This window comes from Anomaloglossus baeobatrachus, chromosome 1 (genome assembly GCF_048569485.1).
Source record: "Anomaloglossus baeobatrachus isolate aAnoBae1 chromosome 1, aAnoBae1.hap1, whole genome shotgun sequence".
Taxonomy (NCBI): domain Eukaryota; kingdom Metazoa; phylum Chordata; class Amphibia; order Anura; family Aromobatidae; genus Anomaloglossus; species Anomaloglossus baeobatrachus.
This window is the reverse complement of record NC_134353.1, coordinates 597640764-597660632: the sequence shown is the minus strand read 5'-3', so window position 1 is coordinate 597660632 and position 19869 is coordinate 597640764. Positions and strand designations below refer to the sequence as shown.

The following is a 19869-nucleotide window of genomic DNA, read 5'->3' as shown; positions in this document are numbered from 1 at the left end:
GAAAAGGTTTTCTTCCAGGATATTTCTATACTTGTCCGCATTCATCTTTCCTTCAATTGCAACCAGTCGTCCTGTCCCTGCAGCTGAAAAACACCCCTATAGCATGATGCTGCCACCACCATATTTCACTATTGGGATTGTATTGGGCAGGTGATGAGCAGTACCTGGTTTCTCCAAACATACAAACTTAGAATTATCACCAAAAAGTTCTATCTTCGGCTCATCAGACCAGAGAATCTTATTTTTCATAATCTGGGAGTCCTTCATGTGTTTTTTTGCAAACTCTATGCGGTCTTTCATATGTCTTGCACTAAGGAGAGGCTTCCGTTGGGCCACTCTGCTATAAAGGCCCGAATGGTGGAGAGCTGCAGTGATAATTGACTTTGTGGAACTTTTTCCCATCTCCCTACTGCATCTCTGGAGCTCAGCCACAGTGATCTTGGGGTTCTGATTTGCCTCTCTCACCAAGGCTCTTCTCCCACGATTGCTTACTTTCCCTGGACAGCCAGGTCTAGGAAGAGTTCTGGTGGTCTCAAGCTTTTTCCATTTAAGGATTATGGAGGCCACTATGCTCTTAGGCACCTGGAGTACTACAGAAATTCTTTTGTAACCTTGGCCAGATCTATGCTTGCCACAATTCTGTCTCTGAACTCCTTGGGAAGTTCCTTTAACCTCATGATTCTCATTTGGTCTGACATGCACTGTGAGCTGTGAGGTCTTATATAGACAGGTATGTGCCTTTCCAAATCAAGTCCTATCAGTTTAATTAAACACAGCTGGACTCCAATGAAGGAGTAGAACCATCTCATGGAGGATTACAAGGAAATGTGACTTAAATATGAGGGTCTGAGCAAAGGGTCTGAATACTTCTGACCATGTGATATTACAGTTTTTCTTGATTAATAAATTTTCAAAAATTTCTATATTTTTGTTTTTTTCTGTCAAGATGGGGTGCAGAGTGTTCCTTTTTTGTTTTCTCATTAAAGACTTTTTTTGAATTTAACAAGTGAAACAAAAAGTGAAAAATTTAAAGGGGTCTGAATACTTTCCGTACCCACTGTAGGTGGCAACTAACCCTTTTATTCTTCTATATAATTAATATTACTCTGATTTATGAAATTACAACCCACATTTTCGAAAACAAAAAATATAATTGGAGTGATCTGCACCAAGTTTATTGATGGTGCATATTTCTTAATAGATGAGGTACATTTTATGAGCAGTCATAGGTTAGAGACATAATTTGCATCATGTTCTAGATTTCTTCTCCATGTTTATAACTGGGTTGCCTAGTACATCACATCATCTGATTATTGGCTCCAATCTGGTGGAAAAATGATTAAAAAACACCCACAGTCACTTTTCAGATCTGCGTTACTTCTCCGCACTCTGCAGTGTGTTCCACTATTCCTGTCTTTCTCATTCACCAGAGGACATCAGATGAATACTGCAGCCAGTTAGGGGCCACTGATCAGCTGCAGCCTTTCATTTCATCCAATAGGTAAAAAAAAAGAGGGCCACAGGAGATAAGCAGAAGACACAGTGCTAGGTATGGAGAAGTTGGTCATGGAAGTATCTTTATCATTTACAAGTTCACCTTGGTGCCAGAAATGAGGTGTAAAACTGTGGCAGATCCTTTTAAGACCAAACCACTATCTGAAAACTAGGGCCACATTTCTCAGCACTTTTCATTTCTGCAAAGTGCAGAGAAGAGTAACAACTTGCATAATATATGTGGTTCTTTGCATTCAAAAGCTGAGGGCTCCCTAGTAAATGTCGTAACGTTTTGAACTCTTGTGCTCCTCCCACACTAATCAGGTCCAGCTGAATTTTGTATTATCCTCCATATCTGAGGCTGAGTGTAGAGCATAGTAGACATCTGAGGCATTTATCAATCCACTGGGATTCTCCTTGATATACATTCTAATATCAGTAATTCTAAGCTCACTATGTAAAGTTCTTGATGCTGTACTCGACTACTGTATTTTGTACAAAGACATGCCTGTATTCGGAACGGTTTTTGGTTACTAAGTTGATATATATCTTACTGAAAGATGCTATCTCAAGAACAAAAAGAGTCCATGTGACTGTAATTCCATATCTTAAGTTGGCTATGAGTCGGTATCAAATATATCACTTATTAGGAGTACATTATAAATACCTGCAGACTGAGGTTCTGAAGTGAGACACCAAAGGAAAGCGGGCTCTCGGGATTTGTTACCTTTGGCATATAAAAGGAAAAAAATGGATTAATAACTAGAATCAACAGGCAATGCTCACTTTATATTGCACAACATAATATGATCACTAAATACAAGCACATATTGCATTAAAGCACCACTGTATAACTAATGTCCGTTCCCTGCCCCAGTAAAATACCAGCTGCCGTCTTGTACTCTTCCGCACTGACATCTTGGGTCCGCAGCCCCTGACTGACCGGAAATCAGAGTTAACAGTCACAAGTTCTCTATGCAAGTCTATGAGAGCCTCGTTCTGGTTCTCACAGACTTACATAGAGAAGGGACTTCCGATCCACCAAGCAAACCCTACAGGTATTCACCTAGCCACAAAATGAGGAACAGGACCAAAGCGGCACTGGGATAAGAAGAAAATACCAGCTGGTATTATACTACATGGAACATACAGTATTGAAACCACCTCAGTGGTGAAATAGAAAAAAAAATGCCAAAGTGGTGCTTTAAAAGATATCTCGTAATTACTAGGTAGAGGAATGTTGGGACAATTATAGTTGTTAATATGGATGGGCGAACCCCCAAATGTTCTGTGTTTGGGAGACTCGCCCGAACGTTTTGTAAAGTTTGCAATCGGGTTCTGATATAACGCGAACTTGCGTCCGACCCCGAACTTGGACTTTACACTTATGTGATGGGGTGGGGGGGGGCTATAAAATAAAATATACAGTTAATAATAAACATTGTCATTATACTTACAGGTCACGCAACGCATCCTGCAGACTGTCTCCCACCGCTTCTCCTTCCGAGTACGATCATCGCAGTGCCGCCCAGTAACAAAAGGACCTTCCGTGACGTCATAGCATGTGACCAGTCATGTGTGTATTATCTCATTGGCTACAGACTGGTCACATGGCTATGATGTCATGCTAGGTCCTGTCAGTGCATCTCGCCAGTATGTGGTGCTCGCCAGAGCATCTCAGTACTCAGTATACTCGGCGAGTGCAGTGTACCAACGAGATGCTCGGGCAAATGCTTGGCTCCCCGTCCATGCATGTCAGCGCTTTTTTACAGAGTCAGCCCACATGTAAGGATTGGCTGCCACAGCCGGTGAATCGCGGCGCCAGGAATCAGGTGATCGGAGATTACTGTTGCTATAGTAACCCGCCCGTCAGGTTACTTTGGCAACGGTGGCAGCGGTGACATCACCGCTTACCAACCTGCAGCTTCTGCTCACTCATTGAGTGATTACACAGCACAGGGGAGCAGAAGCATTCTTCCTCCCCTGTGCTATCAGATATAGCAGAGCTGCATGGGGTGAAGAAGAAAGAAGACAGAAGACCAGGATCGTGGAGGGGTGAGAGGGAGTAATAAACATGGAATCCCTGAGTATGTCTGCGTATTTATTTCTAACAAAGTATTTTTTCTGTGTGTGGTGTTTTTTTTTCACCCTTTATTGGAGATACTTAATGGCGGGTCAAACTTGCCTGACAATAAGAATCTCTGGCTTAATACTAGCTGGTAAAACTAAGCTGGTATTAACCCCTTATTACCCAGCGTGCCACCCGGCACCAGGGCCGCTGGAAAAGTTGGATACAGTGCCAGAAGATGGCGCTTCTATGAACGCTCCATTTTCGGGAGAAGCTGCGGACTACAATTCTCAGCGGGGAGGGTCCAGAAAGCTTGGGCCAACCTGCGCTGAGGATTCCAATCCCAACTGGCTGGACACAAAAATAGGGAGAAGCCCATGTTTTTTTTAATTATTTAATGAAATTCAAGAAATAATTAAAAAAAAAAGGGCTTCCCTATATTTTTGGTTCCCAGCTGGGGGTTGGGGGCAGCCTGTACCTGCCTGCTGTATCTGGCTAGCATAAAAAAATATGGCAAAGCCCACATCATTTTTTTTTTTTTTTTTTTTTTAGTTTTTTGGGAAAAAACAAAAAGAAAAAAAAAAAAAGAAAAAAAAAAGGTTTCCCTGGATTTTCCATTGCTAGTGAAGGTAACACCAAGCAGTGGGGGTTAGCAGCCAGTAACTGCTTGGATTACCCTTAGCTAGCAATAGAAAATGCAGCGGGAGCCCACGCATTTATTTTTTTTTTTATTTAAAAAAAAAGAAGGGAATTTTGTTTACTTACCGTAAATTCCTTTTCTTCTAGCTCTAATTGGGAGACCCAGACAATTGGGTGTATAGGCTATGCCTCCGGAGGCCGCACAAAGTATTACACTCAAAAGTGTTAAGCCCCTCCCCTTCTGCCTATACACCCCCCGTGCTCCCACGGGCTCCTCAGTTTTGGTGCAAAAGCAAGAAGGAGGAAAAAGAATTAAAAACTGGTTTAAAGTAACTTCAATCCGAAGGAATATCGGAGAACTGAAACCATTCAACATGAACAACATGTGTACACAAAAAAACAGGGGCGGGTGCTGGGTCTCCCAATTAGAGCTAGAAGAAAAGGAATTTACGGTAAGTGAACAAAATTCCCTTCTTCTTTGTCGCTCTATTGGGAGACCCAGACAATTGGGACGTCCAAAAGCAGTCCCTGGGTGGGTAAAATAATACCTCGTAAGAGAGCCGTAAAACGGCCCCTTCCTACAGGTGGGCAACCGCCGCCTGAAGGACTCGTCTACCTAGGCTGGCATCCGCCGAAGCATAGGTATGCACCTGATAGTGCTTCGTGAAAGTGTGCAGGCTCGACCAGGTAGCCGCCTGACACACCTGCTGAGCCGTAGCCTGGTGCCTCAAAGCCCAGGACGCGCCCACGGCTCTGGTAGAATGGGCCTTCAGCCCTGAGGGAACCGGAAGCCCAGCCGAACGGTAAGCTTCGATAATTGGCTCCTTGATCCACCGAGCCAGGGTTGATTTGGAAGCCTGTGACCCATTACGCTGGCCAGCGACAAGGATAAAGAGTGCATCCGAGCGGCGCAGGGGCGCCGTACGAGAAATGTAGAGTCTGAGTGCTCTCACCAAATCTAACAAGTGCAAATCCTTTTCACATTGGTGAACTGGATGAGGATAAAAAGAAGGTAAGGAAATATCCTGATTGAGATGAAAGGGGGATACCACCTTAGGGAGAAATTCCGGAACCGGACGTAGAACCACCTTGTCCTGGTGAAACACCAGGAAAGGGGCTTGGCACAACAACGCTGCTAGCTCAGACACTCTCCGAAGGGAAGTGACTGCTACTAGAAAAACCACTCTCTGCGAAAGTCGTGAGAGGGAAATATCTCTCATTGGCTCGAATGGTGGTTTCTGAAGAACCATCAGCACCCTGTTTAGATCCCAGGGTTCTAACGGCCGCTTGAAAGGTGGAACTATGTGACAAACCCACTGCAGGAACGTGCGTACCTGTGGAAGTCTGGCTAGGCGCTTCTGGAAAAACACAGAGAGCGCTGAGACTTGTCCCTTAAGGGAGCCGAGCGACAAACCCTTTTCCAGTCCAGATTGAAGGAAGGACAGAAAAGTAGGTAATGCAAATGGCCAGGGAGAAAAACCCTGAGCAGAGCACCACGACAGAAAAATTTTCCACGTCCTGTGATAGATCTTGGCGGACGTTGGTTTCCTAGCCTGTCTCATAGTGGCAATGACGTCTTGAGATAACCCTGGAGACGCTAGGATCCAGGACTCAATGGCCACACAGTCAGGTTGAGGGCCGCAGAATTCAGATGGAAAAAACGGCCCTTGAGATAGCAAGTCTGTTCGGTCTGGTAGTGCCCACGGTTGGCCGACCGTGAGATGCCACAGATCCGGGTACCACGACCTCCTCGGCCAGTCTGGAGCGACGAGGATGGCGCGGCGGCAGTCGGCCCTGATCTTGCGTAACACTCTGGGCAACAGTGCCAGCGGAGGAAACACAGCGCTGCGTTGGCATGCCTCTTGAGAGGTGCCTTGATTAGCAGAACGTCCAAGTACGGGATCACCGAGTAACTCTGCGAGTGTAGGAGCGCTACTACAGTAGCCATAACCTTGGTAAAAACCCGTGGGGCTGTTGCCAGGCCGAACGGCAGTGCCACGAATTGCAGTTGTTCGTTTCCTATGGCGAAGCGCAAGAAGCGCTGGTGTTCTGGAGCAATCGGTACGTGGAGATAAGCATCTTTGATATCGATCGATGCAAGGAAATCTCCTTGGGACATTGAAGCGATGACGGAGCGGAGGGATTCCATCCTGAACCGTCTGGCTTTTACGTGTTTGTTGAGCAGTTTCAGGTCCAGGACCGGGCGGAAAGACCCGTCCTTCTTTGGGACTACAAACAAGTTGGAGTAAAAACCGTGGCTCTGTTGCTGGAGAGGAACAGGGATCACCACTCCTTCTACCTTCAGAGTGCGCAGCGCCTGCAGAAGAGCCTCGGCTCGCTCGGGAGGCGGGGATGACGTGAAGAATCGAGTCGGGGGACGAGAGGTGAACTCTATCTTGTAACCGTGAGACAGAATGTCTCTCACCCAGCGGTCTTTTATTTGTGGCAGCCAGGTGTCGCAAAAGCGGGAGAGCCTGCCACCGACCAAGGATGCTGCTAGAGGAGGTCGAAAGTCATGAGGAAGCCGCTTTGTTAGCGGCGCCTCCGGTGGTCTTTTTAGGACGTGACTTAGACCGCCATGCATCAGAGTTCCTTTGTTCTTTCTGAGACCTTTTGGACGAGGAGAATTGGGATCTGCCCTCGCCCCGAAAGGACCGAAACCTCGACTGCCCTCTCCTCTGTTGGGGTATGTTCTGTTTGGGCTGGGGTAAGGATGTATCCTTTTCCTTGGATTGTTTGATGATTTCATCCAAACGCTCGCCAAACAGCCTGTCGCCAGAAATTGGCAAACTGGTTAAGCGCTTTTTGGAAGCAGAATCTGCCTTCCATTCCCGTAGCCACAAGGCCCTGCGGAGTACCACCGAATTGGCGGCCGCAACCGCCGTACGGCTCGCAGAGTCTAGGACAGCATTAATAGCGTAAGACGCAAATGCCGAGGTCTGGGTGATAATGGATGCCACTTGTGGCGCGGACGTGCATGTGGCTGCTTCAATTTGCGCTTGACCTGCTGAGATAGCTTGTAGCGCCCATACGGCTGCGAATGCTGGGGCAAAAGAAGCTCCGATAGGTTCATAGATGGATTTCAACCAGAGCTCCATCTGCCTGTCAGTGGCATCTTTGAGCGAGGCCCCATCTTCCACTGCAAGTATGGATCTAGCCGCCAGTCTGGAGATTGGAGGATCCACTTTGGGACACTGAGTCCAACCTTTAACCACGTCAGGGGGAAAAGGATAACGTGTATCCTTAAGGCGCTTAGAAAAAACGCTTATCTGGACAAGCATGGTGATTCTGGACTGCCTCTCTGAAATCAGAGTGGTCTAGAAACATACTCGGTGTACGCTTGGGGAACCTGAAACAGAATTTCTCCTGCTGAGAAGCTGACTCCTCCGCCGGAGGAGTTGAGGGAGAAATATCCAGCATTTGATTGATGGACGCAATAAGATCGTTCACTATGGCGTCCCCGTCTGGAGTATTAAGATTGAGAACGCCCTCAGGATCAGAATCCTGATCAGCTGTCTCCGCATCATCAACCAGAGACTCCCCCCGCTGAGACCCTGAACAATATGATGTCGAGGGAAATTCTAAGCGAGCCCGCTTATTCGGTCTGGGACTGGGGTCTAAGTCAGAACCCTCAGCCTGTGATGTATGAGATACCCCGGGAGGACATTGTTGGTCCAACTGAGGGGGGCCAGGGAACAATGATTCAACAGAGTCCCTTTGCTGAGATACCGGCCTGGACTGCAAGGCTTCTAGTATCTTAGCCATAGTCTCAGAGAGTTTTGCAAACTCAGTCCCCGTCACCTGGACAGTGTCAACAGGTGGCTCCCCCTGGGCCCCTCTTAGCAGAGGCTCTGGCTGAAGAAGTGCCACAGGGGCCGAACATTGTACACAATGAGGGTCAGTGGGACCTGCCGGCAGCTGGGTCGTACAAGCGGCGCAGGCAGCATAATAAGCCTGTGTTTTGGCACCCCTGCCCTTGTGGGCGCCATGCTATTGTTTTCCCTGAGTAACACAATAGGGTATATAGCCAGAATGAACTGTGCTCATACAGTGAAAGAGTATACTATAAACAAATAATGTATCAATACACTACAGCACCATGGGGCTAGCACCAACAGGTGCTGCTTACCACCCGCTTTAAAGTGGTTGTGAGGCCACCAGAGACCGTGTCTGGGTCTCCCAGGGTTTGTCCCTCTCTGCAGCGTCGGAGGAGCTGACAGGAATGGCTGCGGCGTCCTGACGAGAGGAGGGAGCCGTGGGCGTGGCCGAGAAAGTGCGGGAACTGGTGCTCACACTGTGCACAGTGAGGGGGGTGGAGAATGGAAATCATACTCCAGCCCTCAGTGCTGCTCGTTCCGTGCAGCGTCCCGCCCTTCCCCTGCCTGTCAGGGCTGGGGGCGGGAGAAAAGGAAACTAGGCCGCAAGAAAGCCGGGGACTCGAGTATAAGCGTGGCCGCCGTAAAAGCGCGGCCGGCGCCGAAGTCCCCGGCGAACTACAAGTCCCAGCCGTGCCGCAGTTTCCCATGGCAGCGGCGGTTAGCGCGGTAGCCCCTACATATAAACACACTCAGCGACGCTGAGTGTGTAATGGCACAGTTTAACCCGGTCAGCGCCGCGGTCCCCGGTGCACTAGCACACCCAGCAAAGCTGAGGTGTTGCCGTGCGCGGTCCCCATAGGGATACAGAGTACCTTCAAGTAGCAGGGCCATGTCCCTGAACGGTACCCGGCTCCTATCCAGCAGGCTCCACAGGAGTTGTGGATGAAGCACGGTCTCAGTGCCTGGAGACCGATAGGATCCCACTTCGCCCAGAGCCCTGAGGGGGATGGGGAAGGAAAACAGCATGTGGGCTCCAGCCTCCGTACCCGCCATGGATACCTCAACCTTAACAACACCGCCGACAAGAGTGGGGTGAGAAGGGAGCATGCTGGGGGCCCTATATGGGCCCACTTTTCTTCCATCCGACCTGGTCAGCAGCTGCTGCTGACCAATCTGTGGAGCTGTGCTGTGCAGGTCTGCCTCCTTCGCACAAAGCAATAAAACTGAAAAGCCCGTGGGAGCACGGGGGGTGTATAGGCAGAAGGGGAGGGGCTTAACACTTTTGAGTGTAATACTTTGTGCGGCCTCCGGAGGCATAGCCTATACACCCAATTGTCTGGGTCTCCCAATAGAGCGACAAAGAAAAAATGGGCTTCCTTGTAGTTTGATTGCCTGACATCACAGTACTGTAAAAATAAATAAAATCATTACAAAAAATGACGTAGTGCTCCGCGGTATTTTTGATTCTCAGCGCAGATAAAGAAGACGGCTACAGGCTGCCACCCCCATCTGCATGGCGTTACCTTGGCTAGCAATCAAAATACAGGGAAGCCCATTCATTTTTTTTCTATTTAAAAAAATAATTAAAAAAAACATGCGTGGGCTCCTGCCGTATTTTGATCGCCAGTCAGATAAAGCCAGGCAGCTGGGGACTGGGATTCTCGGCAGCCCGCAGACGCCCATGGATATGGCGCATTGTTTCTTCGCGTCCTTTCCAGGTGCTTTACCCAGCTCATCCAGCGGCCGTGATGGCAGTGGCTCGATGGATAATAAAGGGGTTAAAACCAGCTTTGTATTTTCAGATGGTACTAAGCCCGAAAATCATGGTGTCACGCCAAAATAGACATGGCCACCATGAATTTCTAGGAAACAGTAAAAAAAAAAAAAATTTTTTTATAAGAAAAAAAAAGAAAAACCATTTAGAGACTCCATCTTTATTCTAAAAAAAATCATTAGTCCGACGTAATCCATAGGGACAGCCATGTCAGCTTCATCACTGTGCACACACAGTGTCTATACACCGTGAGAAGCAGAGAGCCATGTCAGCTCTGCTACATCGCTCTGGACAGAGCGATGAAGCAGAGGCTGACAGTGAGGGGATGATTGCACTTGTGTCTCGCAGTGCATCACCCCACTCTCAGGAAAGGAGCGCTTCAGCTTTGGAAATACATACACCTGACCCGCTGCCGTCGGGAGATTGAGTGCCGTGATGCGATGACACTTGCATCACAGCGCACCAGGACCTTTGATGACGTCATACTCACGAGACCAGTCACACAAGTGATTGGTCACATGGGTATGACATCATGACAGGTCCTTATAGCCAGAGGTGCATACCAGGGGGAACAGCAATGATCGGATGGATGCGGAAGCAGAAGCTGGGAGGCAGAATCTGCAGGGCGCGTCGCGGGACCTGTAAGTATGATCAGAATGTTTTTTAATAACATGTTTTTTTTTTTGGTTTTTTTTTTTTTAACAGCCCCTGGACCCTGGACGAACTGTAACATGAATGTCCCAGAAAGCTCGTGTTCGGGGTCGTGTGCACTAACATCATGTGTACGGTACGGACCCCAAACTTTACAGTACACACATAACTTGTTGTTAACATTGCAAAAGAAAAATAAACGTCTGGTTTTCTGCGTGACATTTGTGTATACATAACTATGAGGGATGAAACATATATATTAGGTACATATATTCGGTAACAAAAGATAAAGCAGATGCTTGAGTAACTTGCACTGTTTATCTTTAAGATCTTAAGCAGACACATGCTATGAGCATTAAACTGATAAGATATGAGCTGACATATATATGTATAGAGTATATTCCAGAGATATTGACTGTTAAATGGAACTTAATAGCTCGTCTGAAGTAAACGTCATGTAAAAGCAATGACACAATGAACTAAAATAATAGTGGGGAGTTTATTAATCTAAGCCCAAAAGGTATAATTTTATGTGATAATGAAATATCAACAAATATATCAACAATATTTTCCCGCCTACAAAGAATGGAGAGGTCTGTATTTTTTATCATGGGTATACTTCAACTGTGACAAACAGAATAACAAAAAAATCAAGAAAACTCTCATTTTATGATTTTTAAATAATTAATTTGCATTTTGTTGCATGAAATAAGTATTTAATCTACTACCAACCAGCAAGAATTTGGGCTCTCACAGACCTGTTATTTTTTCTTTAAGAAGCCCTCCTACTCTGCACTTATTACCTGTATTAATTGCCCCTGTATACACACTCAATCAATCACACTCCAAACTCTCCACCATGGCAAAGACCGAAAAGCTGTCTAAGGACACCAGGGACAAAATTATAAACCTGCACAAGGTTGGGATGTGATACAGGAAAATAGGCAAGCAGCTTGGTTAGAAGGCAACAACTGTTGCTGCAATTATTAGAAAATGGAAGAAACACAAGATGACTGTCAATCTTACTCTAACTTGTGGTATAACGATGATTCTGAGAAATTTCAGGAATCAGCCCAGAACTACATAGGAGCAACTGGTCAATAACCTAAAGAAAGCTGCGATCACAGTCTCAAAGATTACAGTTAGTAATACACTATGCCATCATGGATTAAAATTCTGCAGGGCACACCACCATATGTTCAGGGCCCTTAGAAGTTCGCTAACGACCATCTAAATGATCCAGAGAAGGCATAGAAGGCATGGGAGAAGGTCATGTGATCAGATGAGACTAAAAGAGAACATTTAGGTATCAACTCCACTCAACATGTTTGGAGGTTTGGAGGAAGAAGAAGGATGAGTACAACCCCAAGAACACCATCCCAAACATGAAACATGCGGGTGGAAACTTCATAATTTGTAGGTGCCTTTCTGAAAAGGGGACAGGACAACTGCACCGTATTGAAGAGAGGATGGATGCGGTCATACATCGCAAAATTTTGGTCAACAACCTGCTTCCCTCAGCAAAAGCGCTGAAGATGGGTTGTGGCTGGGTATTCCAGCATGACAATGACCCAAAACAGACAGCCAGAGCAACTACAGAGTGGCTCTGTAAAAAGCATTTGAAGGTCCTGGAGTGACCTAGCCAGTCTCCAGACCTAAATTCAATAGAAAATCTTTGGAAGGAACTGAAACTCAATGTTGCTCAGCGACAACCCCAAAACCTGAAAGATCTGGAGAAGATCTGTACGGAGGAGTCGCCAAACTCCCTGCTATCTAGTGTGTGAAAAATTGGTCAAGAACTACAGGAAACATCTGACCTGTGTAATTGCAAACATAGGTTTCCGTACCAAATACGAAGTTCTGTTTATCAATTGTATCAAATATTTATTTCATTGAAGAAAACGCAAATTAATCATTTAAAAATCATACAATGTGATTTTAAGGATTTTTTTTTGGGGGGGGGGGATTCTGTCTGTCACAGTTGAAGTGTACTTACAATACAAATTACAGACCTCTCCATTCTTTGTAGGTGGGAAAACTTGAAAATCGGCAGTGTATCAAATACTTATATTCCCACGGTATATGGTGAGTGCAGCATGACAAACCTAGCTAAACCGATTTATAGTGTTACCCTTTTCCTACCCTATAAAATGTCTTGTTCTGCCCATTGAAATCCCATTATAATTGGGAAAAAACGTCAAAACAGAATTCTGCAATATCAATGAATTTTGTAAAATAAATCAACAGGAAATCAAGTAAACAAGGCAGTGGCCCAACAAAGGAGCGAAACAGAATTTTTGAAATGTCCCCCCCGGGGGAGACTCAGGATAGGAAAAGGTTAAACTTTTACTTCCTTCTTAGGCCACTGTCAAGCTGATATATTTTGCAACAATGTTTTGTGCAATACTTCTAAGACACTTTTTACACAGTCAAATCCTAAAATAAAAAGAGCATACATCCTGCTGAAAATAAATAAGTAAAAGGCAATAATGCACACAAATAACATTGTGTACTTAATAAATACGGTTTTTGATCATAAGAGCATAAAAACTATCCCACAAGGTGTACCCCAATCAGGACAGTCCTACACTCAAATGAAAACCTTCCCATAAGTCAGAGCCAACCTCCATGTGAATAAGGGCAGAGAGGGACTGGGCACCTAGCACGGGAAGCTACATAAATGAAATGGCCAGCTCAGAAGAACGGACCCACACCAAAAAAAAATGAGCCTGAGTAGAAGTGTGCAACCATGAAAAGTATAAGAGCATGTTCACACTGGCCATTAAACAAATAAAATCTAATATAAAAATAAAATGAGCATATACCTGACTAAATAAATAAGTAAAAATCAATAGTTCACATAAATAACATAGGGAACTTTGTAAACAATGATTTTGATAAAAAATAACAAAAACGTAAAAGCCATCCCACCACGACTATTTTTCTTCTGTCTAAAAAAGGTGATACATTTTTCATAACTAGAGATGAGTGGACCCGTGGATGTTCAGGTTTGACCAGACTTTTTAAAAAAGTTCGGTTCGAGAATTGAATTTCACCCTGAATGCTGAACCCCATAAAAGTCAATGGGAACCTGAACTTCTAGGCTGAAAAATGGCTGTTAAGTTGTGTTAGTAAGGGCCATTGGGCTGCAAAAAGAAGCAAAATGGGGTAAGAGCAAGATTATACATAGCGTGTTTCCCATAAGATAATACAGCAGTCAGACTCTTCTGGCCCACTCATTGGACTACATGAATATTCACTGCTTACCCTACCCACCTTCTATGTCTGTGATTGGTTGCAGTCAGTTTATTATGTTGTAGTGGAAAAAGTAAATAAATAATTAAAAAGATGACGTGGGGTACCACCCTGTTTTGCAAACCAGCAAAGATAAAGAAGCAGCTCTGGGTTGTTATCAGGCAGGGAAGTGTCCACAATATTCATCTCTCTTCCCACCCTGATAATAGCAGCTCCCAGTTGTCAGCTTTACCTTGGCAGGTTATCAAAAATAGGGGGACCTCACATTTTAAATAAATAAATAAATGATAAAACCCATTGTGGCCCCCCCTGCCATTTTTGATAACCAGCCAATGTAAAGCAAACAGCTGGGGCTGGGAATATCAGGGTGGGAAAAGCCATGGATATTGGTTCTTCCCAGCCAAAAAAATATCAGCCTCCAGCTGCCCAAGAAATGGCACATCACATTAGATGCCCATTTCTGGCGCTTTACCAGGCTCATCCCGGTTGCAATGGTGCAGTGGCAATTGGGGTAATATCTAGGGTTATTGGCACCCCATTACTAACCTTGTAAGTCAAGAGAAATAAACAACAGTTACAGAAAAATCCTTTATTTGAAATAAAAAAAAAAAAACACAGAAAAACGTTCACCCATTTATTAACCCCAAAAACATCCCCCGCAGGTCCGACGTAATCCACAACAACGTCCCATAACGATCCTCAGCTCTGCTATATCTGGAGGCCGCAATAAATAGTGATATTAGAAAACATGAGCACCCACTGCGGCATCTGAAATACATTGAGGGCAGCAGGGGAGCTGCCGGCTGTAAGAAGCAGTGACGTCAGTGAGTTCACAGCTGGCGGTTCTCACGGTACCCTTTGCATGAGCCACCAACTGTGATGACGGGTGACCTCGCTGCCAGACTGCTCTGCCGCTGTGTCACGCATTCCGACAGTCCAGCGTGCTCAAATAATTCCACCGGGTCACGGGGATTGCCAGACTGCTCTGTCACCATGTCACGTAATCCAACAGTCCGACGTGCTCAAGTGATTCCGCTGGGTCATGCAGATTGCTGGATTGCCTGACACGGTGGCAGAGCAGTCTGGCAGTGAGGTCACTGAAGTTCACAGCTGACAGTTCTCACGGTACCCTCTGTGTAAGCTGCCAACAGTGACCTCAGGTGAACTCACTGCCAGACTGCTCTGCTGTGTCATGCAGCAAGTCTGACGTGCTCAAGCGATTCAGGCAGGTCGGGCGGATAGTGTGACATGGTGGCAGACCAGTACAGCAGTGAATTCCCCTGTGGTTACTGTTAGCGGCTCACACATAGGGTACCATGAGAACAGTCAGCTGTGAACTCCAATGAACTCACAGCTGATGGCTCCCCACTGTCCTCAGTGTGTTTCGGATGCCGAAGTGAGAGGTCACATTTTCTAATCCCACTGCCTACCGTAGAGCTGGATGTAGCAGAGCTGAAGATCATGGTGGGCGGAATTAATAAATGGATTTTGGGGGTTAATAAATGGGTAAAATACGGTGTCTGGTTTTTTTATTTCAAATAAAGGATGTGTCTGCGTTTGTGTTTATTTCTTTTGACTTACAAGGTTAGTAATGGGAGTGTCGCATAGACACCTTTTAATAAAAATCTAGGGCTTGATGGCAGCTGTGATTTTTGACAAATCACAGCTATCATCAACCCTATATATTATGATGATTGCCACCACACCAGGGAAATCGAGATGAGCTGGGTAAATCTACAGAATTGGCACATGTAATGTGAGGCGCCAATTCTGGGGTGGCTGCGCTCTAATATTTTTTTGGCTGGGATGGGCCTTCCCATGGCCCTTACCACCCTGATAATACCAGCCCCCACCTGTCCGCTTTAACTTGCCTTTTTGTTCACGTACGAGAACAGAACACTTAGTGTCTGGTATGAGCCCCGAACATTACAGTTTGGATTCGCTTATCCCTAGTCATAACACATGTAAGCCAATACAATGCTAAGTTTGCTAGATAAATCTGTCCCAATAACTTTTACTTACATCATCTTCGTATCGTATATGAATGTTGGAGATCTTCACCTGAAGATTCTTAATAACCTGAGTTACTAACTTCTCTACAAAGGTATCCTGCTTCTCTTCTTTTGGCTTTTCTAAAGCAAAGAAAATAAAATAATAACATTTATAGACCAAAAGAGTTTAAGTAAAAGGACCTAAAGGAAAAGTTTTGTATCCATAGGTAAAAGATTTAGTTTAAATGAAGAAAAGCATTATATATCAGATCTCAGTTTCTTGTCATTTACACTAAACAATATTTTATAAGGAGTTTTCCAAATATGAATTTCCCCTTACCCTGATCAGCCACTTTCTGTTTAGCCTCCTCAATGCGCTGCAGTTCCCGCTGTCTGGCTTCCAGGAATTGTTTTTCTTCTTTTTCAGCATCATATTTTATACCTGAAATATGTATATAATTTACAAATGTTACAAAAGGACACAATTCACATGACAATCAGTCAAATATACTTGGTTCACATTAACCAGAAATTGTAATGACCCATCACTATGCCCAGAATGTGGAAAAACAGGAATATCCAGATAAACAGGTAAGCAATTTGGGCTGATAAAAAAAAAAAAAATGTTAATATGCATTTACAGCTCTAAGACTAGTTATCAAAAGTAGAAAATTTCATCTTACAAAAAGATAAAAGGGACAGAAATGACAAAAAGCCTAAACTATAATTCTGATTAGATATAAAAAGCGAATACCGTATTTTCCGGATTATAACGCACACGTTTTTCCCCCAAAAAACTGGGGGTAAAATGGGGGTGTGTTTTACAATCCGGATATGGATTACCGGAGTGATGGTGGTGGAGCGTGGTCACAGGAGGCAGGGTCGGCGATACTGAGGGCTCGGAGGAGTCACTACAGTGGAGCGGCCCAGGAGGGTCACATGACGGAGGGTTAGCGATGTTCCAGGCGCCATTGATCTGACAGCGGGCTCCATTGAATCACCAGCGGTTAATGCGATGGACATCAACTAAATGGCAGCGGAGGCGGCGCATGCGCAGATTGACGAGATGGGCTTCAAGAAAAATGGCTGTGGAGTCGTATCTGCGCATGCTCCGCCTCTACAGCCATTTTCTTGAAGTCAATCTCGACAACCACAGGTAATTCAATGGAGCCTGCAGTCCACCGGCAGATCAATGACGCCTGCTGCCGCGACACCCCCGCGCACGCAGTATCGCCGACTTTTTGTCCACTGACCCATTTTAACATTAAAAACTATTTTTTTTTCTATTTTCCTCCTCTAAATTTGGGGTGCGTCGTATAAAATGAAAAATATGGTACATTAACAGAATAACTAAAAAAAAGTCAGTTGTGTTCACAGATTCCAGGTCTATAAGATGGCCGGTAACACGTCAAAGGAGGAATCTACCGTAATGAAGAAGCTTGTGGGTTATAAACAGCCCATTTAAGCAGATATATGGCATCAGCACTCAATATAATTTGATTCTGGAATTTAAAAATATGTACAACAGAAAAAGAAACAAGAACTTACTAGCAATAGGCACAATAAGTAAGTAAACGCCATCTAAAGTGGCCTCCACTGGTTGAGTATAAAGATTTTTCCAAGGAATCTTGAGATCAAGCTTGCCTATATAAAAAATAACAGATTATACAGCTCTGCAAGGGGTAAAATTGTTTTAAAAGTAAGAGGTGATTATTATATACTTCTGATCACTGAACTCAATTTTTTCACAAACAGCATACGCTTTTTCTTGCACCATACTGTGTGCCGTTTGCATGACCTGAACATATTAAGAAAAAAAAAAAAAAGTTTTATAACTTCAGTGTTCCCTATGTAAATAAGCAGAAGGACTAGTCCCCTGGGCGTCGCTTCGCCCTGCCCAGTTTGACTTCTTTCCGTGGTATCACGCCCCTGTGGGTGTGATACCATGGATTTACATCAGCGGCGTCACAGTCAGCTCATGGATCTCATTTGTGCAGCCTTCTTAACCAGGTGTTTGCTTGCCAGCTTTAAACACGCTCTGCGCATGGTCGGAACCGCCAGACTCTTCAGATCCCGCGCATGTGAAGCCGACAAGCATACATCCGGCTAAGAAGGCTGCGCGAATGAGAAGCGCACATGTGCGGGATCTCCAGAAGCAGACGATGACGTCGCTCATGTAATTCCATGGTATCACACCCACAGGGGCGTGATAAAACGGAAAGAAAGCGAACTAGATGGGGCAAAGTGACGCCCTGGGGACTAGTCCCTCTGCTCATTTACATAGGGAACACGTAAGTTATAAAACTTTTTTTTATAAATTAATTTCACACAATATTACAACACAGCAATGGGTAGGAAGGGGTTTCTACCTGGGAAAGCTGTGTCTCTCTGCTACCACAACGTATCAGGGAAACTATTAGAACCTGCTTTCAACCAACGGTGTGGTATCAGGAACAACTATTACTGGCAGAAGCGCCTATATAGAAACACCTTGAGGTGTATTGCTGTCTATTGAGATCTAACCAAAACGTTGGAAGTCTATTCTGGTGTTTTGATGGGTCCCGCACAACCTACATTGGGTGACAGCAGAGACTGTACGAACTAGATATAGAAGTGCGGCACTCCTGCTGTAATAAGGTGCCAGAATAGGGTCCAACCCCGTATCAATAATATATTAAATTCGGCACTCAGGTTGAAAATAAATTGATTTTTTATTTTCCAAGAATTTTTGTCAAGCAATTTTGTGTTATCAAAAATCAACGTTTCGGTCACACGACCTTCATCAAGTATAATAACACTACAAAAAAGACAAAAAATAAAATAAATACGTAAACAAATCATATGGCATGAAATAACATTAACATGCAATATACATAAATTGAAAGACGTGTCCTCAATTCATACAAAAAGGATCTTTTTGTCAATCAAAAATACATCATGTATTAATGGAACAACAGGGAACACTGGATATCAGAAAAAATGCTTTGTCCCTGGACTATGAAGCATAAATCTACATTCACAGAACATTGAAATCTGTTTCCTATAGAAAAAGGGAACAATAAAAATGAAGGGAATTTTGTTTACTCACGGTAAATTCCTTTTCTTCTAGCTCTAATTGGGAGACCCAGACAATTGGGTGTATAGGCTATGCCTCCGGAGGCCGCACAAAGTATTACACTCAAAAGTGTTAAGCCCCTCCCCTTCTGCCTATACACCCCCCGTGCTCCCACGGGCTCCTCAGTTTTGGTGCAAAAGCAAGAAGGAGGAAAAAGAATTAAAAACTGGTTTAAAGTAACTTCAATCCGAAGGAATATCGGAGAACTGAAACCATTCAACATGAACAACATGTGTACACAAAAAAACCGGGGCGGGTGCTGGGTCTCCCAATTAGAGCTAGAAGAAAAGGAATTTACGGTAAGTAAACAAAATTCCCTTCTTCTTTGTCGCTCTATTGGGAGACCCAGACAATTGGGACGTCCAAAAGCAGTCCCTGGGTGGGTAAAATAATACCTCGTAAGAGAGCCGTAAAACGGCCCTTTCCTACAGGTGGGCAACCGCCGCCTGAAGGACTCGTCTATCTAGGCTGGCATCCGCCGAAGCATAGGTATGCACCTGATAGTGCTTCGTGAAAGTGTGCAGGCTCGACCAGGTAGCCGCCTGACACACCTGCTGAGCCGTAGCCTGGTGCCTCAAAGCCCAGGACGCGCCCACGGCTCTGGTAGAATGGGCCTTCAGCCCTGAGGGAACCGGAAGCCCAGCCGAACGGTAAGCTTCGATAATTGGCTCCTTGATCCACCGAGCCAGGGTTGATTTGGAAGCCTGTGACCCTTTACGCTGGCCAGCGACAAGGACAAAGAGTGCATCCGAGCGGCGCAGGGGCGCCGTACGAGAAATGTAGAGTCTGAGTGCTCTCACCAAATCTAATAAGTGCAAATCCTTTTCACATTGGTGAACTGGATGAGGATAAAAAGAAGGTAAGGAAATATCCTGATTGAGATGAAAGGGGGATACCACCTTAGGGAGAAATTCCGGAACCGGACGTAGAACCACCTTGTCCTGGTGAAACACCAGGAAAGGGGCTTGGCACGACAACGCTGCTAGCTCAGACACTCTCCGAAGAGAAGTGACTGCTACTAGAAAAACCACTTTCTGCGAAAGTCGTGAGAGGGAAATATCTCT

The 19869-nt window shown here is 45.1% G+C and overlaps 1 protein-coding gene across 1 annotated transcript in view; it reads right to left on the bottom strand.

The window, feature by feature from the left end:
* The window catches only part of VPS13A (vacuolar protein sorting 13 homolog A), a 368017-nt gene that overhangs the window by 278387 nt on the left and 69761 nt on the right, over positions 1 to 19869 (bottom strand). The window contains exons 4-7 of the mRNA XM_075318171.1: positions 17239 to 17334; positions 16031 to 16132; positions 15722 to 15831; positions 2162 to 2221 (exon numbers count right to left, since the gene is read on the bottom strand). Coding sequence (XP_075174286.1) covers positions 2162 to 2221; positions 15722 to 15831; positions 16031 to 16132; positions 17239 to 17334 — 368 coding nt within the window. The remainder of the gene's footprint in view (positions 1 to 2161; positions 2222 to 15721; positions 15832 to 16030; positions 16133 to 17238; positions 17335 to 19869) is intronic.